The sequence below is a fragment of the Plectropomus leopardus genome, chromosome 5 (assembly GCF_026936395.1).
Source record: "Plectropomus leopardus strain MGB_pleo_1.0 chromosome 5, ASM2693639v1, whole genome shotgun sequence".
In the NCBI taxonomy this organism is placed as follows: Eukaryota; Metazoa; Chordata; class Actinopteri; order Perciformes; family Serranidae; genus Plectropomus; species Plectropomus leopardus.
In genome coordinates this window covers 22,837,974-22,864,498 of record NC_142180.1, presented here as the reverse complement: position 1 = coordinate 22,864,498, position 26,525 = coordinate 22,837,974, and the positions used below count along the sequence as shown (strand labels likewise).

General features: G+C 40.9%; 2 protein-coding genes across 2 annotated transcripts; one reads left to right on the top strand and one right to left on the bottom strand.

The window, feature by feature from the left end:
* Positions 1–1,192: 1,192 nt before the first annotated feature.
* mydgf (myeloid-derived growth factor) lies at positions 1,193–10,900 on the top strand. The gene is made up of 6 exons (XM_042483947.2): positions 1,193–1,430; positions 3,447–3,497; positions 3,605–3,666; positions 4,008–4,089; positions 7,052–7,124; positions 8,990–10,900. The coding sequence occupies exons 1-6, from the start codon at positions 1,269–1,271 to the stop codon at positions 9,067–9,069; spliced, it is 510 nt and encodes a 169-aa protein (XP_042339881.1). The 5' UTR covers positions 1,193–1,268; the 3' UTR covers positions 9,070–10,900.
* Positions 6,462–23,398, bottom strand: LOC121941196 (uncharacterized). Its single transcript, XM_042483933.2, has 4 exons — positions 21,802–23,398; positions 14,714–15,763; positions 10,657–10,767; positions 6,462–6,717 (listed from the first exon to the last, which is right to left on the bottom strand). The coding sequence occupies exons 1-2, from the start codon at positions 22,813–22,815 to the stop codon at positions 14,855–14,857; spliced, it is 1,923 nt and encodes a 640-aa protein (XP_042339867.2). The 5' UTR covers positions 22,816–23,398; the 3' UTR covers positions 6,462–6,717; positions 10,657–10,767; positions 14,714–14,854.
* Positions 23,399–26,525: the final 3,127 nt, after the last annotated feature.

The following is a 26,525-nucleotide window of genomic DNA, read 5'->3' as shown; positions in this document are numbered from 1 at the left end:
CCTTATAATAAGACAAGAAACTTCAGCGACATGTTAATGCATCTCATCAATTTGTAAAAACGAGATGTGCACTCTGCACTCTCTCCTTCACACCTGCGTACCACATCCTGGGCTGCAGCCAGGCAGTAAAAAAAGAGACATACAGTATGTATGGACAACCACACAGAGGTGTGATTGGGTTTGAGAGAGTTTTCCCTCTTGTGCGTACAAAAAAGCAACAGTTTTGATGTCAGATGATGATACCTCTAGTTTGTATAGCTACTACTCTGACTTAGTTTGTCCAGATAATCCCAACTCAAGGTTCACTGTCATAATGTTATCATGAGTGGATGAGTTTTCTTCAGTTGTCATGGTAATTGATGAGTTAATTTGAGCTCAACTGACCTGAAGTAGAAATTAATTTGATCTGTTTTTTTATGCTACTTTATGCGTACTGTAACTAATGTGGGGTGAGAACCAGAGGGGCCTTGGTGACATGTGACCAATTTTATACAGCCAGAACAAACCAGCCAACCAGAACAAAAAATGACCATACTTTGTCTTGATGTTGTGTATTGTATTAATCTTTAATACTAAAATGTCATAAACATGTGGATGATAATGTAATTAATGTATAATAATTTGACATTTATTGAAAAATATCTTTAATGAGTGCGTCTAATTGCAGTTATGCCATTTTTAATGCTTTAAACTTCAGTGTGAAGTGTTAACTTTTGGTTTTTGATTAGTAACTTTGGATTGGTTGAGAATTCCCAAGTAACCTTTTGGTAATAGAAAAGGTTTGTCAAGAGCTATCATTTGATTTTTAAATTTATTGAAAAAAAAAATTAATTACTTTTTACCTGGTGAAGACTTTAGAGAATTAACTAAAGTGCAAATAAAATACACCACAGACTGTGATTAAATGCGGTCATACTAATCCAAAGTGACATTTTATTGAAGCTACGCTGCCTGCGTTAAAAATAAATGTTTGAACGAGGGCGACATCGTGTGGTCATGCATGGCCGCGCGACAATAAATTCAACACCACTTCTTTAATTTGTCATTATTAAAATAAATTAATCCACAAAGTACATCAATAAAGAGCGAATTCCTAAGTACAGTGCTTTTGAAATATTAATCGTTTTTTAAATGTTTGTCTTTTTATATTTTGTTTCTTTGGTTTGATATGTGACGTCTGATGTGACGACATTCACAGTGGACGGGATACCGGGCGACCCGGGGAGCCACTTACAGCGACACACCACCACACTGAGGAGGAGGAAGAGATGGCCACCCAAAATAACTTCTGTGCTGTTAACTTGGCTTTTCTGCTTGTATGCGTGTTGATCGCGGCATTTGTCCCCGTGGATGCGTCTCCTGACCGGACGAAGACGGTGGAGTTCAACGTTAAACCGGGAGGAGTGGTGCACACTTTCTCTGAGGCGGTTGTAAGTGACCGTATGGCCGTTATTGTCTTTATTTTAAACACTCAGCTGGCGGTTATAAACAGTAACGTTACCGGGACACAGAGCTGCGGTGAGGATTAATCTAAACGTGCAAGTTTGGCTGTAACGTTATGCTAAATCACCGTGTAGTTTATCGTAGCTCCGTTGTTATTAATTTTTAAGTATTCGGAGGAATAATTACAAAATAAAGCATATTAGGATTTATATCACATGTTAAATCTGTGTAAGTATTTCATTAAAATGTGTCACAGACGATTTATTTGGTGTTTATAACGACATAACTAAAAAAAACTACAGTCGCGGCGTGATGACGACACAGCCTGTGAGAGGCTGACACGTCGCTGCCTCGGCGACACAATGGCTCCTTTGATTGGCTGACAGTTTTAATCAATACGGACAATTTCTTTATGTCCTTTGAAAGTAAAGTTTTAATATAATGTGTGAACATAAATACTGCGATTAATTGCCTTTATATCGCCAATTATTATTATTATTTATTTACTTATTGTCTTAATTATTTGTCCATATAAACGGCTAAAATAATAACAAATTCCCACCACAGTGGACTTTTTTCAATAGCACATATTTTGACCTGACATAGCAGGAAAGGCAGGTTTTACTACAGTCTTTCCGCCAGTCTCTTATACGCATTTCCTGAAACTACAGCTCTTTCCTTGTCAAAAGACTGCTTGCAAAATGTAACACTAGCACTCAAACTCCACCTAAAACGGATTGTTCCCACCAAAATGATACACACAGATAAAAACCGGTGTGATATATTAAAAACACTGCTGGAAAAATATTCTTTGTGTATGCTTTGGCTTCTTGAAGCCTTGGCACATATTCAAATGCATACAATTGTGTCAAAATTGTTTCTCCTTATTTAATTTTTTAAAATGGGCTGCCACTTTTTGGTGTGCACAGTCTAAAGACTGTTACCATATTGTAATTCTATAAATATATCAAATAAATATTGCTCTGGCACAATCATTGTATCAACATAGCCTACAACACATTTGTCCATCCAATGAGCTCCAACTGGGCTAAACCGACAACCCAGAGTCATACTGTAAAAAAAAAAAAACACACACACACACACACACACACACAAGGAAATGACCTTAAAAACCGTGTTAAATCATAATAATAAAATAATTTAAAACATGTTATTACAATTATAAATCCAGCTTTCTCGACATTTTTATTTTTATTTTTTTTTGTTTGACAAATAATTTTCCAAATCTACTTACTTGCTGTTTGTTGATATTTCTTGCCAGGTTGCTCTTTGCCTTTTTTCCCCATGTTTTTGAGAGATATCAAATCGATTTGCTCAGGCTTCACAGTATTAAATACTTGAGAAAGGTGTCTGAATGCAGCACAACAACAGTGATGTCGATCCAGGGTTCAAAGCGTTAACTGGCTAAACTAATTATATGTGTAGTCGTTAACTACTTAATTAAATTTCTAATAACACTTTTGTAAATGTCAGTGCTTTGGCTGGTAGAAATGTTTCAATTGTGTTGTGATTTTGCTGAAAGACAAGATGCAATAGCAGTGAATTATTGCTCTGCTTTCGCTTAAATATTGACTCCTCAAGCACATCAGGTGCAACATTTTCGTGTTTAACATGTCAAACCATCTGCTGAGAGAAACGTCTTCACCAGAGGAATGAATTGATGTCTACAAAACATTGTTATCACAACAGCAGCCAGGACAGACCTTTGAATTTATAATGATAGGAAGCATCGACAAGCAAGCTAATCTTTGCCTCTGTGAGGCTGCGGGGATGAATGTTTTTGTATGTTTGCTCGATACAGACTGAATTTATTTAACATTGGTGCACACAGTGTTAAAACTGAGCAGCAATTTGATAATTTTGCTCCTGTTGGAAATGCATGTTTGACTCATGGAAAGTGTTAATTAATAGCATGTTGAGCTAATTGAAAGCTCAGTAATGAAAATATGCAGATTTAATGACACACAACTCTCTTGTTCTAGAGGGATTATGAATGCTCTTTCACTTATGCTTCACAAGGGGGAACCAATGAGGTGAGTGTCTTATCTCTTGCTGTCAGTCTCCAGCATCATACTGTTGATTTTTGATTTGAAGTTACAGCAGTTTTATGGATAAATACTCTTGGTTTTGTGCCAAACAGCAATGGATGATGAGCGTGGGTCTGAGTGACGACGACAGACTGTTTTCCTGCTCCGTGTGGAGGTGAGACACACACACACACACACACACACACACACACACACACACACACACACACACACACACACACACACACACACACACACACACACACACACTGGCTCAGTGACCCTGATGTTCAGTGTGTCCTCAGTGAGAATTTGTCTCGTCTGTGTCTGTTTCCACAGAGTCACTCTTTGATTGTAGTTAATCGTGACAGCCCCAGCAGAGAGGAGAAACAATACAACAGAGTTTCTAACCTCGCGCTTTTGATGTATTCATGTCCAGCTCTGACTTAATAAGCGACTGAATGTATGCAAATGACTTAATGTTGGTGACAAATATTTGTTTTTCATTCCTGCCAGGCCCCAGGGGAAGTCGTACCTGTTTTTCACTCAGTTCAAAGCTGAACTAAAGGGAACCAAAATTGAATATGCCAATGCATATGTAAGTATAAAAGGAGCACAATTCCCTCAACTGGTAGATGCAAATTTAACTGTGGCTGTCCTGTTCATGAACTTGTTTTTGATGTTGTACACTGGTCCTTACCAGGGACAGACAGCTCTCTATTCAGCAGCTTAATACTTTTAATTACCGTGGAGTTTAATGTAATACTTTTGACATTCAGCCATCTGATATACGAGTTAAGTTGACCACATACAGCATGGCTCGTATATCAGTCAGTTAAATCTTGATATTTGTGCAACATTGTCAGTTTTGATTAATTTTGCTTTTGATAGCCCAACACCCCATTATCCGGTAAAAAAGCAACAACAAAAAGACGAGAAATACAAGAGGTGTTAACTTTTAGTCCGGCGTTCCATTAACTCAGTGAGCTTTAACACCACATTTCAAAGCCCTATCTGTGATGTAAATGAGATAAAAGTGATGTTAACTTTTATTTTATTTTCTGTAGGCTTTGGTGAGAGCCAGCTGGTATTTTCAAATAATTAATGATGCTAAAGGGAGTTAAAACTTAGCCGCTTGGGTGTATATGGATGCAGGTATGAAGTGTAGCTATAGACTGTCTTTTTTGTTATTTGTTTTGTTCAGTTTTCTGTAGTCATATGTCTTTTTGTGTAGAATGTCTGATTAAAGAAAATCAATAAAAAAATGTAAATGACAAAAACAAAGACAGTGTTAGTACCTGTAATCACCAGCTGAGCAGCTCTGCTTGCCAGAACCCTCCAGACCCAGGTGGTGTGCAACACAGTTAACTGAAGAGCACCAAAATTAACCTCTAGACCAGCATGCGTAACAGGTCAAAAAGATTCTCGGAGGTTAATCGATTTAAGCAGTTACCCTTGACATCCCTATTTGTTTTTCATTCGTGTTTGACTCCTTTTCTAACTAAAGGAACTCAAAGTTGTGCTGCCTCATACTAAAAACCTTAATTTCAATGTAGGTCCACAAACTTACATTAGCATCTTTAGGAAACCACAAATGTAACATATTTTATCTTAAAAAATGATTTTTTGCACTCCTTGTCCTCAGTGTTGTAATTTGTTTGGAGCCACATTGCAGTGTGGTTACAATGCTGTAGGTGCAACACCTCTTCAGTTTCAGCTCTTCAGCTTTTCCCCCCACTGAGTAATATGTTGTGGAGCTTATGTTGGGCAGCAAGAAGCTCTCAGGACTTTACTGCCTAACAAAGACAAACTGTAGTAAAAAGTTTTTCCTTGATGTTACTGCACATTTTTAATGCGCCCTGTCAGGGCTGAGATTAAAGCGTCTCTCTCCTTCGCCCCAAAACAAGTTTAGAGTGTTGAATTTACAGTGTCTGCACAAATATCAGAAAATCAAGGCAAAACACAGCTGATGAACATTTTTGCGTAGCCTGCAAATAACAAACCATCAACCTTTGCACCAGCAACACAGCAATGCATTTGTCAGGCTCAGGGATGAGAATCAGGCAGGATTTTTCTGTCTTGCAGTTTTTTAGTTTTAGTTTGCTTGACCACAAAGCCAGTAGCTGTCAACACCTGTACTTTGATCTTCTGTGAGAAGATCAGCATCACATATTATTTGTTATGTTTATAAAATCACCAAAAGTTGCAAAAATGTCCATTAGCTTCCCAGAGCCAAAGCTGGGGTCTTAAATTGCTTGTTTTGTCTGACCGACAGTCCAGCGCCCAAAAATATTCAATTTATATTGATTTAATGCAGAGGAAAAGCAGCATATGCAATAGACAATAAGAAAAAAAATCAGTGACAGTTTGCTGTTCTAACATTTTAAATCAACAAAATAAATGCTAAGGACAGCTTATTTTCACTTACCAAAAATCAACCAGAGGTGATGTTTCTATAAGCCACTTATCTCCTTTTCGCGCCGCTTAGTTCTGGAAATGTCTGCAAATTAGTGCATATTAAATTAGATGATGCATCATTTTCATACCTAAAGTAACATTTCTGAAAACTTGTAATACAAAAAATAATTGTCTTAATGTAATAATCAACATTAGAAGTTTCGAGGTGATATCTGTTTGTTAAAATTTCAACCCTCTTCACCTGCAGTGTCTGTCTTTAGCGAGGTTTTCTTCAGACCTCTATTGGATGAAAAGGTCTGGCTACACAAGATTAAATGTCACCTAGTGTCATGTGAGAGTCACAGCATTGCCAAATGAACATGCTGCCACTTGCTCTTTGGACCTGACTGTAGCTTTACTGCACATCCCCTCTACTAATGCATGTGTATCTGTGGAAACCCATCATATGCTTCACAAGCACCTGCACATTTTTAGATCCATTGTCCTCTAATGATGGTTCGAGCTACATTCCAGCTTGTACCGACTTTGACAAACGAACACAGGCGGAGACGGTCAAAGTAACAGAAAAGCTTTATTTCCCGTGGAAGTCAAATTCGCCGACGTGTCTTTGCACATAATGTCTCATGGAAGGTTAATGTCTGGACTCTTACAGAGCTCAGTCACTTAGCCGAGGTCTGCCGTGTCTGATGTGGTCATTGGCGAAGTGAAGCACACACCTTGACACGCCTCCTTCCCCCAGCAAGGGCAGTCCTGACACTCTGTCATTAGTGAGAGCACATGTTTCCTCCTCCTGCTCTGGCTCCGTGCCCTGCAAGCAGAAGACGTGCGCACACACACACACACACACACACACACACACACACACACACACACACACACACACAGAGAGAGAGAGAGAGAAAAAAACTTCACTAAATGATGGGATGAAAATAACCTCACATACACAAACAAACACACCTGCCACCCCCACACAGAATCTCCTTGACCTTGTCGCCACATCCTCCTACTCTCCCGGCCCGTCTGTTGCAACAAAAATTGTCTCCTGTGCCGCCTCTCATCCTGTTTTTGTTTATTTTTCTCTTTTCCTCCTCCTTTCTTTCCCTCCTCCTCCTCTTCATCACTGCTTCTGTATGTGTCTCCAGTCTCAGACGTCGCCTGCAGGACAGAGTGACGTGCCTTTGAAGCCGGAGGAATTTATTATAGGAGACTCAACAGGTGAGAAATTGATTGTATTTCCAAGTGTTCAATCAACTCCCTCAGCTTGTCACGTCAATCTCTCGCTCTCTCCCTCCTCTCCGTCACGTTGCGAGTTCCCTGCTGGTTTCCCTCAGAAGCATATGCTCCAGCTGTGAGTGGGTTGCCATTTGTCCCTGTTGCATTATTTGTTGTTATTCATTTTCTGCACAAATCCCCACTGTGGCTCCAGTTCCGGACTGTGATTAGCAGGATTTGACAAGTCACACAGCAATTTACTGTAACAGCAGATTAGACACGACAGTACAGAGGCTTATAGACTCAATTTCCAGCAACTATCACAGACTTTAGGATAATCCCGTCCCGGTGAGACCTCTGGGAAACACTTCCAGTCATGATTCAAGGGGATAAAATCCTTAACAGAAGTGCGGGAGGTAAATTACTGTTTTAGATGCAAAATAATATTTTGAGTGAATTACAGGCCAGTTCACTGTTATTTATTGTTCACACTGAGCAGACTGAAGACTCTCCACAAGGAGGAATCTTTCAGTCATTATCAGACCAGTTCCTCACATGCCAACCTGCTCCACCTGCAGCAGAGAAAAGTCCCTGCAGACATCTGTGGATGTTACCATCTACAGGCCAAGTAATGATAGTTTTCATAAATTTAACATTTGTGCCACCTACAGGCAATGAGCTGCTTATAGATCTATGGTCAAAGTTTTTATCACATATGTGTTATAAGGATTTTGCTACTTACTCCAATAACAAATAAAAAATAAAATTATGTATTTTTATTATTAAATAAATTACAATTCAGCTTGGGGCTGTCAGTTTTTTAAATTTAATTATCTGGAATTTTTTTGCAAAGAAACCATGGCCTATGAACACTGATCTCTGATCAGTCTGACAATGATTTTGCCACTAGGTACAGCAGCCAATGTTTTGGGAGTTTCAGTGTAGCCAGTGGACTTCCAGATAATGGATTTCTGGGGCCAAGAGTTCTTCTGTGAAACAGTTATTGTTTTTATCATTTATTGTCCGATTAGCATCTTTGGTTGCAAGAATGGAATTCAATTCAATTCAACTGCGCACTAAAGGTTATGATTCATAGCTCTACACAGAGCCTGCACTGTAGCCAAAACACTTGTCTTCTGCTAGACACATTTTCCTTACAAATACAACATCCTAACATTATTAGCATAAGCCTGTGACATTTTACAATACATAAATTAGCTTAGGAGGTAGCAGCGTTTTCCTCCACTTATATGAACCCGGATATTTATTGTTAATTATCTGTGACATAAAAATATATCAAAGCTTCAATTCCACTAAGGGAAGTGGTTTTCAGTTTACAAAAATAAACAGGAATAGAGTACCTGTCTATGCAGAGCTATCGCTAGACAAGTTTAGTGTTGATTATGAGCAATAAACAATGGACCATCCCTGTCCACTAGAGCACTCTGAAAGACAGTAGATCACTGTTAGCAGGAAGCAGAAGCTATGCTCACGTGAAAAAAACGTACATTTTTGTAGGTTTGATGCGTCAAATGTAAAGCCACACGCAGCAGCTACAGTTCAAAGGAAAACGAAATTGCAGTTGTAACACTCATTGCCTGCAGGTGGCGCTAGTGTCTGAATTACAGCAGCTATTTCTTGCATTACTTGTAGATGGCGCACATCTACATCTGCAGATCTAATGCTGTTGCTGGTACTTTCTTTGCCAACAGGCAGTGCAGGTTGGACTGGACCTGCAGCTCTCAAACTGCTGCCTCTGCAGTTAGATGATACTGGCTGGTTTCAGGTTTTGCATTAATGACCTTGTGTCCTTGTTGTTGCTTTAATATTGTCTGTGACAGTAATTTGCTCTCCTCTTTTACCTCCAGTGACCCACAGAGATGGAAAGTTCAGCGCTCAACTCTCCAAACTGACCGCCATTGGACGGACACGACATGATGAGCTGTAAATGGTCAGAAGCATGACTCAGCTTCGGTCATGTTTTGAACTCTGAGTCGGGCCTCAGTGTTTCAGCTCAGTAGTCAATGAACGATGGATTAGTGGGGTAACTAACAAAAATTGAAGAGGGATTATGCTGATACTGTCAGTACATTAATTACCTGATGCGTTTAAAGAAAGAATTTGAAAATGCTGCTTGAGATAAAGAAAAATACAGCGAGGTGTTAGTTAAGTATTCATATTTTTTCTTACTACATAATGTCCCAGTTAAAATTCTGCTATGAGATAAAGTGCTTCCATAGTTATTTCTTAGTTTCTGAGGCTATAAGATTTACAGAGAGCAAATCTGTTCTGATCCAGTGGGGCTGTATGTGAATGTATAGAGGATTGGTGTCTGGGGGCTTGTAGAGTATAGATAACACATTTAGAGTAGAGAGGGATTTATCCATCTGGTGTAATCCTGAGAGGAAAGTGAATAATCTCCAGCAGCGTCATCACACACACATAAACAATTACATTTTCCTCTTTCTTGCTCTGTTTCTGAGCTGAGCTCCCTGCTTGGTCTGTTTATATTCATCTGTTGTAGATAACTGTGAGCACACATTTTATCCCCTAAATCACCCATCAGTACCTCTTGTGATCAGTTTTTGCTATTTTTGTTTGTTTTTGGCCAGAAGGGATACTTGTAATGGAGCAGATAGCAGCATCATTAAATGATAGAAGGATAAAGATATACAGAATAGACTGAGATCAGTGCATTTTTTTATAAATCTTGAACAGTGTCAGTGTGAATTCATTGTTTTGAAAATATGTTATTAGTATTACAGGTTTACTGTGTAGGATTTAGGGAGATATACTGGCAGATATGTTTTCTTTAGTATAAAATCCCCTGAAAATAAGATTGGATTCGTGTTTGTGACCTTAGATAGAGCTGTTTATATCTAAAACTGCATTGATCAGTGTTTTTACTAGTTTAAATCACTTGGTCCATTTGTTTTGAAAGGAAGAGACATTAACAAATAATTTGGCTCAGAGTAAAAACCCACTAAGCAATGTACACTGGAGAAATTCTGACTGAGTGAATTTTAGTTTAGTTTAGTTAGATCGCTAGTTGTGATCTGCAATTTTCACTGCGAAAAGCCACAAAATCCCCTAAATCTTGCACACAGTTTATGAATTCTGATTCTTGAACTTACTCTTGATAATTTTTATTAAACGCCTGCAACCATTTCTCTATATTCTGGTGACTTGTCAAGTACAGTTTGAGATTGAACCCAAAATACTCAAATATAATGTGTGCACAGACATGGATCATAGTATATATGGCAAAGAGATGCCTTCACATGCCTGAGCCCCTCTTGAACCTTTGGCTTTCATCCTTCAGTGGCACATGTGTGGATCAGCGAGAGTATTGTGCAGGTTTCAGAAGTACATGCTCCCTTATGTAGTGAGTCGGATTGCCTTTATCTTCCTCACATTGATCCAATCTTCTTAGATCCACACAAGAGTCCACAAGATGAGTTCTAAAGGATTGATTTCAGATTGAAGGATTGTGCTGATTTGACTCTGTGGTCGGATTACTAACTAAGATCCTTACCTTGTTTGGATCCTCTCATCTGGATCCTCTGGAGTTGAGGAAACAGCTGGGGGACGTTTGTGTGTCACCATCAAGGCTCCCTCTGGGGTCACAACAGGAAGTAACCAGATGCTGAGAAAAAAAACCACACAAGATGTTACTTATTTTGTACATGTTTTCTTTTTCTACGCCTTGATTGTTCTGATTTATGATGAAATGTGATGGATGTTTGAATAAAGACATGTTGTCACTGCTCTGGAGATAATTCAATGTTTTTTGTCTTGTTATGTCAGTCATGATCTGATTGAACCTCCCACAGCCTCGTTATAGGGTAAACATGAAAAGAGAGGAGAAATTTGAGTGCCAGCGTAGAGGCATTAAATATTCTGAGCGCTGTCAGAGCCGGGCCACCGTGAACGTGGCAGACAGCGTTTTTATGCCCCCGTCATATCCATCTAAAATAACGGTAATTTTAGTACCAGCACTAATGTATTCCTAATTTAAACTCAGTTTGTGTGCTGCAGAAAACAGCCAGGTTTTTCAGCATACAAATTAGACTTAATATGAAACTTTATATTAAACTAAGCATTATGAAAAATGTATTCTGTAAGCATGCTCAATTAACATATATTGTCCTCGGATAAATGTTTCCACAAGATAAAGAGCTTTCCATTGTTTCTTCTTAATTTCTGGGGAGAACGGCTTTGCAGGACGGATCTACTAAATCCAGAGGCACATATGGGAAAGTATAGAACGTTGATCTTTGTGGGCTTATAGAGATATCGAGTCAGGAGGGATTTATTCATTTTATGTTAAGCCAAGAGAAAATCAGTCATCTTGATTGTACTCAAATTGGCATCAGTGAGTTTGAATCCTGTGATACAAGAATTTAAACTGCAGCTGTGCAGTTTGCCACTGCTTCAATGTAAAATCTAACTATGACTGTTACTGTTACTGAGACATCTGAAGTTCATGAACTCAAGTATATAGTGTTGTAGCACTTTGCCAAGAAACTCCCACAGAGTCTCCTACTTGTAATTAAAGCATCTTATAGCAAAGACGTGACCATTGCAGATTCTGATTTCCAGTTTCGTGGCCCTGGATAAAAAAATAAATAAATAAATGATACTTTGTTCTCAAGATGGCCGTTTCACTGAATAATAAGTCTCTGTCGCACAATATGTGTTTGTTTACTGCCAGTTCACTGTGTCTCTGAGACTCAGAGTTACAGCTATGCTGTCATCTAAACCCTAAACACATCTCACTACTGTTTACCATCTGGTACCAGCAGAGATGTTTATTTTCAACTTCTCCCCTCCTACAGTACGACCATCAGCAAAATGTATACACTTGATGCTGCCAAGAACTGTCCTTGAGTATGATGGCGTGCATTAAAGAGAAATCAGAAACATTTTCAGCCACGCAAGCAAAGTGGCTCCAGGGGTTGGTCAGCCCAAGATTTTAATCTAGATTAAAATATCTTAAATACTACTTAATGGATTGCAATGAAATATTATATAAACATTCATGGCCTCCAGAGGATGAATCTTACTGACTCTGGTGTCCCCCCTGGGTTTTACAACAAGCGCCACCAGCAAATCAATCACATTTTTTGTGGTAAAACTGTTGCATGGATAGCCATAAAATGTGGTACAGAAATTCATGTTCTCCTCAAAATGAATGTTATTAACTGCAGTGGTTCCTGAATTCTTTTGGTTTGTGACCCTTAGAAAAAGGCCATGTCTACTCGAAAACCCCTCATTAATATTTAGCCTACCAGTTATTCAAAGACTTTTTTTTGGTAAAAGTCCTGAAAAGGTCATTTGCAATGGGAGAGCTAAGTTTGAAGTCTGCAAAATAAGCACAGCTTTGTGCAACAAAAAAATCTTGTCCTCTGCCTTTCTTTTCTGTTCATCTAACAAACCCATAAATTAATCTTGCAATCCCTTTGGGGGGGTCCTGACCTTCAGTTTGGTAACCACTGCGGTAGCATCGTTAGGTAAGACTTACAGTTTGTCCAATACTTTGTTTTTTGACCAAATACATGCAAAACTAATGACTTTCACACTAGACTCAGGTGTAATTTGTGTTTTGTGCTAATACGTTGCTAGCATGCTAGCACATGAAACAGGGACTTTGGGTGTCCTCTGCCAAAAGAATTTTGAGTAACACTTCTTTTCTTTTTTCTGCAGTCTGGTGAATGGTCTGGTTTGGTGATTTTTTTTGCACCAATTTGTATTTTTATGCATCGATTTATGGCGTTAGTCAACAACTTGGTCAGAAGCTCACATGAAAAATGCACATGTTCTAAATATAGAGAGGGGAGTACCATGCTGCTGTTAGCATTTAGCTGAAAGCACCTAATTATAGCCTCACTGAGCTGCTAACATGGTTGTAGACTAGTCTTGTTAATTATAAGTCTGCTAAGATTCTGTATTTTTCTGTCAACAGAACCCATGACAAGACCAAAACCAATAATGAATTTGTCCTACTACTATTTCCTGTGTATCTAAAGCCTGATATCACTTATTTGGTCAAGGCTAGGTGGTATTTGTAGATTTGCGAAGGTCTGACAACTCACTTCAAAGTATTCTTGTTTTGCTGTTTTATGGTGTCACAATACTGTGGTGAAGGTCTGTTTAGACAGAAAAGGCACTTTGATAGGGAAGATAATGGTTTGGGGTAAAATGATCGCTTGAAACGTGGAACATGAAATCTTGCTGGAGTTTTTGCAAATTGGGGTTACCATCTAAACACAACCCACTTATTCCTCTGTACCACAGACCAAAAAACTATCAAAAACACATCAGTGAGGCACACCGCTGCACAGAGTGACATTTTCCTTCATTAGCATGAATGTGGGCACTGTAGTTTATTTTGAGCCAGTCCCACAAACACCGTCCTGCTGCTGTAAGTACTCACTAGAGCGCCAAATGTGTGATAATCCTCGGCTCCTGTTTGAGTAACGTTTGCTAAATAACTACAGTGCCCAGCTATTTTAGGAAATTACTGAGCCCTGATGCAGCTACATATTGGTGCATCTTTTTTAAGATTTACTTCTTCAGATGGGCTTGGTGATGAGTGCCACAGACAGATAAAGGAGAGATGGACCAAAGCACTGACGGTTTGGTCTTTTGATTTGATTTGTTGACGATAAGAGAAATACGAAAAAACACCAGTTTAGTCTTTAAAAAAGAGCCACAAGAAGGCATTGAAATAGTTTCAGAGGACAGCCTCAGATGACCTAAATGAATAACCCATCGATTTGCTGCGTCCAGCAGACATTCCAGTGTCTGTTTTTCTCCATTTCCTCTCACACACACCTGCCCCCTATTTCTCTCCCTTTGCTTCTCCTGACATTTGGAGGGGAACAGATGGAGATTGTGGCTGGGTCGGTCAAGCCAGAGGCAGCAAAGGAGATGGGATTTTTGTAACACCAGGGGCCCGGTGAAGGGTACAACGAATGGCCAGCTGCCCCCTGTCTCCCCCTGATGCGCACCCAGGCGCTGGGCCGCTGACCCAGTCAGCTCCGAGCTTCTCGGCCTGTTCACTCCTTATCTGCCCCCGCTAAGTTCCTCATATCATGAGACCTTTTCAGCCTCCATATATATCACAGATTTCCAGCCTCTCTTCCCCAGCGTGTGCTTTTCACACCGCTGAGCCAAAGTACCCCGAGCAGCGCTGAGCTCTCGTTATACCATCACGACTCTTGACAGCAATTATCTAACCCAGACAATGCTGATACATGTGAGTGGATGTGTCTGGCTGCTTGGGTTGAAGTGCACTAAAGCAATCAGTTCTTACTTTGTCTTGCCATCTTGCAGTAATTACAATTTCCTTCATATTTCTATCTAATTAGGCCTTCTCCTTTGCCCTTTAACTGTGCAATCTGTGGGAGTCTGAGAGCCGGGGTGCAAACTGAGCATCTGTACAGAGGCTCTTGTTACCAAAGCTGTAACCCAGACAGATGTTATGATGCCCTGTGTATGTTCAGCGTATATACTCATGAGATTGGTGTAGGAGAAGTGACGGGAAAAGGACGTCCGCAGAGCCAAGCTGTTATGCCTGACATACTCACCCCAAGTTGCATTTGCGTCCCGTCACCTTGGAAACTTGGTCTCAGCTCAACTTGGCGAGCCTTAAATGGCTCTCCACTCTCGCGGCTGGTGCTGTGAATGTGGCTCTGTTTTGATCGGCCTCCCCCTCCTGCTGCATTGTCTCACACAGTGGTCGAGAGCAGCCTTCTTTTCTCGGGGTACGGAGGAGCTTTGCGGGGCTCCTTCACTTTCTTTGTGTGCTCGGAGGTTCTGTGGTGCGGGTACGGAGGAGGCTTGCGACCTCTGCGGCCTTGTGCTGTTGGTGGTTTAGCTGTGGCTGCAGGGGCAGAGCACACCTGTGAAGGTCCTGCTGAGGATGCTCGCCTCTCTTTGTCGGTGTTGGACGCAGTTTGAGTTTCGGATTTGGTGGGTGGGCAGCCGGCAGACGGAGGCTGGGTCGATGATGGAGAGGGCAGACCAGCAGATGGGTGGTCACTTTGTGGGGTCTGATAAGATGCAACTTTGGTCTCTATGATGACAGAAGGGCTAAGAGTTGGGGGAGGCTTTGGAGACAGAGGGGAGACAGGGCTGATGGAGGAGGAGGGCCCAGGGGAGTGAGGTTGAGAACCAGGGCTGCTGGGGTGATGGAGGTTTACTGTTAGAGGGGAGACACCTGGAGTGGGAGGTCGCACAGGTAGGCTTCTTTGGGGAGATAGAGTAACGTCATGGGAGGTTAGATTTTGAGAGGGATTGGGTAAAGGGAGATTATTGCACTGCAACAGCCCACTTTGTCGGGGAGAAGACCCCAGACTGCTGGTGAACCGAAGAGTTCGACTCCCAGATGTCACCGGGCACAGCAGCACATTTGGTGGAGACTGACTCCTGCCATGGTGATCTCTCCTGAGGCTGCCAGATGAGTCCGTGGCCCCTCGTTGGTCTGCAGGCTCTGAGGGCCTCCGATGGGTGCTGCCCACCGTCACGTCGCTGGAACTCGAACCTGAACTGGAGCTGCTGTTGCCTCTTTCAGTTCTCTGCTGCTCCTCCGCATTCAGATCAATGGTTGAGGTTAGATAGTCGATCTGCTGTACCACCTATGATGGATAAATACATACATTGTGGTGATTACTGGAGCCAATCATTGTTTTGTAATATTTGACAATTAGGGACTGTACTTGATTTATCAGAGAAGGGGGGTATCTGTTGTGTATTGTCTTTTTTTGTTTTTTTACCCTTCCCGAGGTAACAATTATTTTTCCTCGAGCCTCTCTGAGTGACTGAGTGAAAATGCATGACCCTCCCTCCAATGTCACTATCTTTAGTTTAGATTTGGTTATGGGGTTTTTTTGATGAAAGTGTTCATTACACATAATTTCCACAGGCTGTCACAAAATTGAAAATCCAACAATAATTTCAGTTTTTTCAATTTATGGCTATGATAAATTATGTCTTAGTTTTGGTGATGGGGGTTTCTGCTTAGATTTAAGAATACAGCTACATTCTTTATGTTTGCAATATTAGTATCATAATTTTAGTTTATGTGAGTACTTGATGCTTTTGTTTTTAAGGTCCTGGGCAGCACCAAGACAGGTTCATGATTTTTTACCGGGGCAAGAGAGGCTGCAGACCAGGGATAGAAATAAGTACAGGCCACCAGCCAATGCAAGTAAAATATGCAAGTGGGTGCCAGATTTGCTTTACTTGCCAGACAAAAAACAATGGTAATCTATCAGTGAATGGTAGATTTTGAAATCCACAGGCTGCAGTGGCAGGTGAACAAAAAAACTTTTACCTCCCTCCAAATGTCATTCTTTACTTTGCTTGCTTAAACGATCAAATAAACTGTACAAAACACCATGCTTGCCTACAGACAATACACTTATTCTGCCTGCATAGGATATGTTCTGTAGGTGACTGAGTGGCCGTTTGATTTTGTATTTGGTTTTCTGTGTTTGAGGACAAATCACCAGGACAGTTAAGAATAAAGAGAATAGAAGTAACTGGAAAAGGGGCACACTGACTTTACACATGACGATCTGTAAACTTTTCAAGGGGAGTACTTTTGCTTTGTGTAAACAGTTGCATAATGTCTCTGGGTGCTATAAATGAAGCTCTCCAGTTTAAGGAAATAGCCTAGATGATGTCATAGTGATGGCATCAAGACTGTTTTAGCTAAGGGCCCGAGACTTGTAACAGAAAGCCTGTGCTAGAAACTTGATGTGTGCAGTTTGAAAGATGGAGATGGTTATCTGGCAGGGAAGGTCTGATGAACATCAGACGATGACCAACACAAAATACCATACTGAGATGCATTATGGGAAATGTGGGATCCAGTGTTTTTGGTACTAAAAGTCTGGATATCTTTACCTCTGCTGCAAAGTGCAGTACTTAATTGCTGTTGTAATGAAAACCAGACACCTATGATTATTTTCATTGTTTAATCTGCTGATTTTACATCCCATTAATCCTTATATGAAATAAAGTGTTAGAAACTAGTGAAAAACGTTGGTCACATTTTCATTGAGCTCAAGGTGATATCTGGAAATTGCTTTCTTTTGTCCTTCCAAAGCTCTAAAACATATTAAATATACACATTTCCTCGAGTGAGGTCACTAAGTGCACAAATTAAGAAGACCTGCCACTTTTCTCCCTCTTACATGATTGCAAATTAAATTAAATTTGATAATTGATAATTTGACGAAAATTTGTGTTACTTATTAATTTACAACTGAAAAGCTGCAACTACAGAATATTTGCAAATGTTTTTATTACTCAATGTAGCAATCATTTCAACATTTCAAGTATTTTTTGGCCATTTTTGATATTGCAGCACAGAGGTGACAGGAAATGAGAGGAGAGAAGGGATCCAACATGCCACGAAGATACCAGTCAGATTTGAACCTGGGCTCCGTTTATCAGGATATTAATCCCCGAAGGGACACTGCATTGTCATAGCAGCAACATATGACATAAATACATTAAAACAATAGTAATATATTAAAATACAGCAGAAACAGATGCAAACACAGGAGGCTATGGTGACTAAAAGCAGGTAACTAAATAGCTAGGTAGACATTAGATTAATATGTGTGCATGCCCGTCAGTTAACACAGTACATACAGAATACTAAGAGGAAAATTCTGTTACTGTGTCCATTCTTTTTAAAAGATTTGTATTGATTTATGTATTGATATTATGATTATTTATTATGTCCTGTGTAGAGTGTAAGTTATTTGTGCTCTCATGTATGTTTGTGTTCTTGCTTACCTGACATATTTTGTCATATTTTTGTAAAATAAAGCTGTGTAGAATAAAACAAAAAGCATCTGCCACATGCAAACGCAGTCAATGCGGCTCTACTTTATCTATAAGTCTATGTCTATGAACTGGACCCTCGCCAAGCTAAACAAGCACGCTAGCTAGCTATTATGTGTAAGCTAGGTCTACGTGTTGCTGCAGGCCAGCTGGGATACATTCATGCACATTTATTTGTGTGTCTCCATTATTGTTTGACCAGTAAAGTAAAAGTCTGTTGATAGTCGCATTGGCAGCCTACAAGCGATGCCGACGAGTTAACCCCTTAATTAGTAACGGGTAACGTTAGCCTACTTTGCTTCGTCTTCCGGTGTCATATGAGCATACCTAGAGATTTGCGGTGATGTGTCCGGGCTTCTGACCTTCTCTTCGTCCTTTTCCAGCGACCATAATGACGACCATTTATAATTTAACTCAAATTATTTGTGAAAATATGTTCCTCTTTGCGGGGTAAAGCGCGTCACGACGACGTTAAATGTAGGCTAATTTAGGGTTAACGTCATTAAGGGTTCAGACCACCTGCGAGGCGGAGTGATACATGGATAGTAAAAGGTTCAAAGCGCTTATGGAATGCCTCTCGACCAATCAAATTGCTGGATCAGAGCTAAGCGTTATAAAAAAAATAGATAAATAAATAAATAGAATTAGAGAAAAATCAATTTTAAAAAAATTAATTAATTAAAGACTTTTCCTTAGGAGTGGAATTTAAGAAAGCACAATTTTGTCTGACAGCTTCAGTTACTTTACAGCTTTTACATACAAAGCACATGTAGAGTTTATAAAATCTTATGCTTTGTTATAAATTAAACTAACCAACAGTTTAGTACAGCTGTAGTATTTAGTTTATTCACAGAAAATTAACTGGCACCTGTTTTAATCATTTTATAGTTCCCTTGCTAATTTTATTTTTTATAATTTTGAGGTTTGGACAGACAACAGACATTGGGCTCTGGGTAATTGTGATGGCTTTTGTGACATTTTTTCCCTAAATTTATATAAACTAAACAGTCAATAAATGGAGGAAATAATCAACATATTAATCTACAACTAACAACTAGGGACTAACACCCTGCTTTTACATTAATGCACAAGTAACAATAATCTAATATCTAAAATATAATGGCACAACAGTTGAAGTGGGCGTCTTCATGAGTAGTTTTAATACTTTAAGTATAATTTTACAATTATACCTACTACTCAAGTAATATTTCCAATCTTTTACTTGTAATGGAGTATTTTTACAGTGTGATGCTTGTTTAAGTAATTGATATGAGTACCTCTTCTACCACTGGTCACTTCTAATAAAATGATAACATACAAAACCAACCTTACACTGTAACCTGCGTATAGTAATTGCAATATTAAAAGTCAGTGTAACTCTTTTTTTTTCCTGCATTTGCATGTCTGCATCTATAGTTTTGGAGCATTTTTGACTCATACAGAAGTGGACTCTCACCAGGTGTACAGCTCTAATCTGTAAGTATGTCACACGAGCTACAACCTACTGCAAAAAAAGGTTTACCTTGGCCCAGAAATGGTTATATTATGGGAGATGTGTAAGCTAAAATTAGGTGGGTTTCCCTTCTACATGTAATACTTGGAGTGAAAAGCACACTGTGCAGTATATTATACACAGGAATACATGCATATATTTAAATGCGTGCAGAGATGGAAGCACGCGAGTGTATGCACGACAAACATGTACACAGAAATGCTTAACGCAAAGACACACACACACACGTACAGTGATGGAGACAGGAGAGATTGTAGAAAATTACACTGGGGAAAATGTTTGACCTATCTCTCCACCTGCTCTATGTGCACGGATAAATCCTCGGCCCCTGCTGGAACAGATGAATTATTGTTTTGTTCTCTGTATTCAACAACATCCTTGCTGATGTCAAAAGATGACCTGGTTTGTCTTTTTTTTAATGCTGAAGCTTTTTGGGTGAGGCAAAACCTCATATTACTTTGAAGTGTATATGCACATCAAGTGACTGTGGGCAGGTGCTGCTTGTTAATGTCAGAAATCAGAGGAGATAAAAGAGCCGAGGAGGACCCTGGTTCTCGTCTGCTCCTCCCAAGAGTGTTTATTAAAAACAGTGTTTTTGACCTCTCAGGTTCTCACATATGGTGCCGAGAGACATTTGTTGTAGAGATCAGTCGTGTAAGTTACATTAAACTCTTTCAGTTAAACTCTACTATTGGTTTGCTCCAAGTCCTGAGTCACCGTTCAGTTTTTGATCTGTCAAAACGCCTCAGCAGAAGATCACTGCCTTATTCATGCGTCAGCTTGCTTTAGTGATGTTTTTTTTCTCTGAGACAAAGGTCTTTATTGTTGCTTTAATATTTGTGTCTAAAATGCTTTAAAGGCTCACTCCAGTTCCTTTTTATAGCAGCATCGATTATTAAATAAATCTGAGGGTTGCTTCTCATGCAACAGAATGATAAAACAGGGCTTTGAAATAAATATGCGACCAAAGTCTTCTCTGGTGCCTTATCTTCCTTTGATCTGTCGTCTCTGTTGTGAAAATTTGGGATTTTTCTATCACAGTCTTCTTTCTCACCCTCTTCTCCTTTCCACTCCTTTTCGTGCATAGTGTATATGCTCTTTCATCAGTGTTATATTAATACTGTCACACTAAAACCTCACAGCTAGGATGATGAGGTTAGTACCTCGGGTTTAGCCGCGACCTCGCAGATGCAGATCAAATGCCAAGAGGCGAGATTTACGTGTCACTTTTACTGGATGAGGAATACGAGGCAGAGATACTCAGACATAAATGGATTATAAAATGCTATCCAGCTGTGCCTGGAGCAGCATCTGTCCATGAGGAGGGAGAGTGGTGGAAGAGATGAGAGGGGATGTTAGAAGAGGAAAGACAGAGCGGGAGATGCAGAGAGGAAGGCGACTGCTCTGCCTGATGTCACATCTCAGCAGTCTCTGAATGCATCATGCAAATGGAGCATAACTATTGTCTCATTCACCTCTATAAAAACATACGCATGAATTGAGCACGAGGGGTGTGCATGTTTGCAGACAGATGACAGGGAAGAGTTGCAGAAACAGTTTGCAGACTGTGGTGGATTCATCCAACCCTGCTGCTGACTTTTTAATGCATGTTAAATTCTGCTGAGGATGTGCATTTGGAGGCTGCATTGTTATCTGTACGAGCCCTCCAGGTTTTATAGCATAAGCATGAACATTTTCTGCATGAGATTAACCATTTAAAACCTGAGCAAACTAGTTTGTTATTTCCTAAAAACATGGGGTGAAGGCAATACCAACTTAAGACGTGGCTAAAAAAAAAAGCAAAAAAAAATATAGTAAAAAAAACGAGAAAATTACCTGAAAATGAACAATAAATTAATAAATAAACAAGAAAATGACAAAAAAAGTGCTGAATTATTATTTATTTATTTTCTGTGACTAAATTTAAATATTAAGTTATTGTAATCATAAGAAGGATTTTCTGGACCGATTCCCTTTTTTTTTAAATAATAATTTTCAAACAATTTTAAGGTAATTTTTGTCATTTTACTAATTTCTTATCATTTGTGGGGCATGTCTTGCCAAGTTGGTGATTACTTTTTCCCATTGTTTTCAAGAGAATCAAACCTATTTGCCTTGGTTTCAAAACGGTCAAACAGCTTGTGAAAGGTGTCTAAACGCAGCACAAGAAAACTGATCCAGGTTTCAAAGGCCCCTGTGATAGGATGCAATAACTTTTTCTGCTTCTCATTTGTTTTCCTTGTGAGTGCAGGGATGATTGTGTAGGTGAAATGTTACACAGAATCATCAAAAACAACACGTTACCTCCTTCATTTCCTGGTGAACGTCCCTCAGCGCTGTAAGAACCTGCTCCAGGTTGTTCACCACCCGTTTAATCTGGTTTCGAACCACCTTCCTGCTGCAGCCTGAATCCCTCCTCTGTGACTTCCCTTCATATTGGACCCACGTCTGGTTCTGGCCCAGAGATGCGATTCGCTCCAAGCTCGGTCTACTTTTCCTGGGTCCTCGTAGTGTTGTGGTGCAGCCCAGGCCTCTCTGAGGAACCTCGGTGGAGAAGATGACTCCATTGAGGGGCCCGTTGAAATCCACAGGTGGCTCCCTCAGGTCTCTCTGGCTCCTGCTCTGCTGTTTGATGTAGCTGACGCTGGAGGTGAAGGCATGCTGTCTTTCTATTAGTCCCTGAGTGTCTGAGCTCACCCAGCTGGATGAATGGAGGTCCCTTTTGCGGTAGGTGGTGCTGCTGGCGTAGTCCCACACCTTCCCCTTCCTGTGCTCTACCACAATAGGCACCTTACAGTTTGGCTCCTCATTGAGCAGCGTCGGAACAGGAGGGGGTCTCACAAGCGGCCCGTACTTCCTGACCGAGGTCCCGTCACTCTGAAGGTGGCTGCTAACAAAGGTGTGGTTGTCCTGGGCCGATGTGGCGCTCTGATCCTGCGGCTGGTCCCCTGCACTGTTCTGCGTATTGGGATCCACCTCTGGAGACTGGTTCCACCTGGCAGGACTGTCCTCCCTCTGTTTCCCCAGACTCCCTGGCAGGATGTGGTGCCCCCGCAGCACCACTGGCAGCATCCTCGCCATCCCATTACACCGAACTTCCCCTTTCTTTGCCCGGTCCTTGATGGAGAAGAAGCCTATCCCTTTGGCTTTCTCCAGATTATTGTGGGCCTCGGAGCTGGATTTGTACGGTCCGTTGAGTCCCAGGTCACTGCTGTGGTGGGGCTTCAGACTACTGCGCAGCCAGGGGATGAAGTGAGGGGTGTGGGGCTTGAAGCCTTTCTGCTCCCCAGGCGCTGGAGCTCTGCTGTCAGAGAACATGGTGATGGATGATGTCCAGCCACCTCACAGGAGGAAGAAGAAGCAGAAGAGGAAGAGGAAGACTCCTGAGACACTGAGCTTCCTCCTCTTTTTCCATGAATCCCCTCCTACCTTTGCCATTAGACCCGGTCTGCTCTATCTTTAGTCTCTTCTCCCCGACTCCAAAACTTTTATCTGCTTTTTTCCTTCCTCATCCCAGATCCCACCCACTCCCCTTTCCCTGCTGGTTCTGATTTTATCACCCCCTTCTTCTTTCCCCTCTGTTTCTTCCTCTCCTCCCACCGTCCTCCCTGTTGTATTGCTCTTGAGCCCGTCACCCCCTCATTGGGCCGGCCTCGGAGATGCCGAGGGCCTCTCTCTCTCCGTCTTCTCTCTCTGCCTGCCTGCGTCTCACTGGCTCAGTAGCGGTGGAGGCTTCCTGTCTCTACATCTCTCTCTCTCTCTCTCCACACTGCGCTGCGCTGCCTCCTATCCTCGCTCTTTCTTCCTCCCACTCCCTCTCACTGCTCTAACTCCCTTTCTCTGTTTCCCTCTTCTCTCCCCATTTCTGTCTCCCTGTTACTCTCTGCGTCCTCTGTCTTTGCAACTCTCTTTTACTCCCCTTTCTCTCTCTCCCCACCTCCCATTTGCCAGGGAGAGCAGCTGAACTTCAATCAAGACGCCACTGTTATTAATCCCCCGTTAGCCAGTGTGTACCCACGTGATTGCCCCTGCCTCTGTTCTCATCTGATTACTCCTTCCCCAGCTCAGCCCTTCACAATTAAATGCTGCTTAGAGGGGGTTTAAAGGAGTAGGGGAGGATGACAGCAGGAAGGGATGGAGGAGGAATAGTAGGGGGGCACATAATTGCGACCCTCCCAGATCAGAGATCAGCACCAGTTTAACAGAAACTATAAGCTGCCCGGCTACAAATAACAGCCTGCCTGTGGCATGGCTCCCCCCTAGATTATTGTAACTGTCAGCAAATAGTGTCGCGTTACATCCCAGTTGTTTTCTTGTTTTATTTTCTGCCGCATATCCAACTTCCATTTGTTCCAATTATGCAGAGACAGCTGCTATTTTCGGGTTTCTCTTCCAAATTCCCATTCTTGGCTGTCTGGATTAGATTTCTTGTGTCTGACAAGCCCAGAGATGCCTCCTAGGTGCCTTTTTACTCAACTGCGGCTGCATGGATGGGTCCCTCCCTCTCTGGCAGCATCCGAAATGAAAAGACGGCAGCACAGCCACACAAAAGCCCTGACAGTTTGCTGTCACTCAGCAGTGAGGCGCTCAAAGCATCTGTCATTCTGTTAGTCAGCATAGCAATCTATCCCTCTGGTAGTGCCCTGTTAAAATATGACTTCATTCACTGACATGATCTACTATACAGGTACGTGGGGGGAGAGGAAACAGACACAGGCTTGGTGTAATCTGCAGGCTAAGAAGATTTTTGCCTACATGTCGACAGACTGCTGTCAGCCAGTAATGACCACTAGTCTGGATATAAAAACAATGAGGGGTGGAAGTGATAGAGCGGCTACTACTAATCCTTCTCTTTCCTCACGAAATGCTGGTGCGCAAACCCAACGTCTGCTTCTGTGCAGTGATGGCTTAGCATTAAAGATTTAACTCTGAATGTATATCTATCTGTGTGTGTATGTTAATGTTGAAAGGGTTTTATATAATGAGGATTTCAAACAGAATTTCACTTTGAAATAATGGTTCACTCAAGTTCAACTTTATTTAAACAGCACAGTCGCTCTGCACACAACGCGGGCCTAAAGCAAAGGCTAAATAAAAGATAAACAGATCTTTCTTGCATTGATTTAGTGTCTAAAGTTTCTGTTTTGCACGTTCACGTTTAGGGAAAGGCGTCCTGGTTCTTGTTGGGGTTGAGAGGTAGGGCGAAGTGTAAGGGCTGCATGGTCCTCCAAACAGAGGTTTTTCAGCCAAACTAGTGAGTGTATTGACCAATCATCGGCATGACGGCTACACAAGTAACAAAAGAAACCCACAAATGTAGTTTCTCCATTAATAAAGACTTTAAATTATGATCGCCATCATATTTCTGTTGTTTCAGTGTTTTATGGTACTTTTCTTTATAACACGCATAACAAAACAGCGCTAGTAGTATGCTACTGTATCAGTAGCTTGCTAATCAGGTAAAATTAGATTGTCATTGCTGATTTGTCCTGCATTTTGACATATTGCATTTCCATTTTGCTTTTTCCTCCTTTGATGACATATGATGTTTAACTAAAGTGAAAAAGGAACATTGATAAACTGAGAAGATTCAGTCTGGAGTCATTTCTTGTATCCGTTTCACATTAGTTTTACAACCAGCCCCGCGTCTTTAGTTAAAAAAGCGGCCATCCTTCAAGTCATTGAAGTAAATATTGGCCCCATTTTTATAAGCTACATACCTCCTGAACATTCTGACACTAAAATGATGTTTTTGAGATTGACAAATCAGGAGAAAATGAACTTTGTTCGAGACCTTTCTTTGTCTCAGCAACACACTCTTGCAAAATCTGGCAACAATTTGACAGGATCTTGTACTAGGCTGAAATACAGTATTTGGCTATCAGATATGAGGAACAAATATCAAATTTTTACAGTATATATTGTAGTATTGTATTGTTTTGAATCTGCTTCCATACATACATACTTTTACTATACTTCAAAATGAGGTGGGCGGATGCGGGGGAGAGGAAATCGTGCCCACTTAGGAAACAGGGAATGTAAACCATTTTGCAGCAGTGGTGCAGCTTGTAATGCATTATCTGTAATTATGGAGCATCTTTGCTTAAGTCGAGCAGTGAAGTTTCTGCACTTGTTACCTCTCCTGTAATATCAATGCCGACTGACTGCGAAGGAGCAATGGCTGCAAACGTTAGCCTACAGGCCACTGTTAGCAGCCTGGTAATGAAGCAGCGCTCTTTTTCATTCATTTATTTCATTTTCTGATCAATCGAAAGCATGAAAACTTAAGTCGTGAAGAATCGCGAGAATCCATGCTTTTCTATCTCCATCAGATAAATGGCAAATTACACTGCGATTATAACATTATTGCTGTAGTTGCATCTGTTTACATTCACACCATCAATGATTACAGATGACACATCAGGGTCTTGAAGAGTTGTCCCATGTCATAGGTGAAGATTTCAATAGTCCTTTTAACTCTATGGACCAAATGCCACTCAGAAGCGACAGGGATGGGGAAAAATAAGGAATGGAATTAGGCCTAAATGTCACTTTATGGGTTGAGAAAATCCTCGCACTTCTTCAAATAAATATACTTATCAGACCTTGCCTGATATCAGACAGAAATGTCAACTCATTACACTTCGATTCAGTCAGCTCAAGCTCTGGAGTGGGCGGATTCAAAGGTGTGGACCCAGGCAATGTTGGACTGATTTAAACTCTCATTGGACTAACTAAATAAAATGCCCAAAGCTATAAACAGGGTTGTTTCTCTCAGCTTGTGAAAAGTGGGAGATACGTGTTTTTTTACAGGACAGTGGCAAAATGCCTCTTGTTCATTTTTGGTAAAGTATCGTGAGGTTGCACATTTAAATTACCTCCCTCTAAGGCGGCAACTGTTAATATGTGATTGATTACATTTGAAAACAAATAGCCCTCCCTGACTGTGTCCCTCTTTGTGTGTGTGCGCGCGTGCGTGTGTGCACGCGCTAAAGACCTTGAATTCCCATCCCTTAAAAGTCTAAGTT

Bases quoted from the DNA above. Each gene is read 5' to 3' on its own strand.
- mydgf (XM_042483947.2), top strand. From the start codon at position 1,269: ATGGCCACCCAAAATAACTTCTGTGCTGTTAACTTGGCTTTTCTGCTT. The intron at 3,667-4,007 runs GTGAGACACACA...CATTCCTGCCAG, and splicing joins TTTTCCTGCTCCGTGTGGAG to GCCCCAGGGGAAGTCGTACC. The intron at 7,125-8,989 runs GTGAGAAATTGA...TTTTACCTCCAG, and splicing joins TATTATAGGAGACTCAACAG to TGACCCACAGAGATGGAAAG.
- LOC121941196 (XM_042483933.2), bottom strand. From the start codon at position 22,815: ATGTTCTCTGACAGCAGAGCTCCAGCGCCTGGGGAGCAGAAAGGCTTC. The intron at 15,764-21,801 runs GTAACGTGTTGT...TATCCATCATAG, and splicing joins TTCACCAGGAAATGAAGGAG to GTGGTACAGCAGATCGACTA.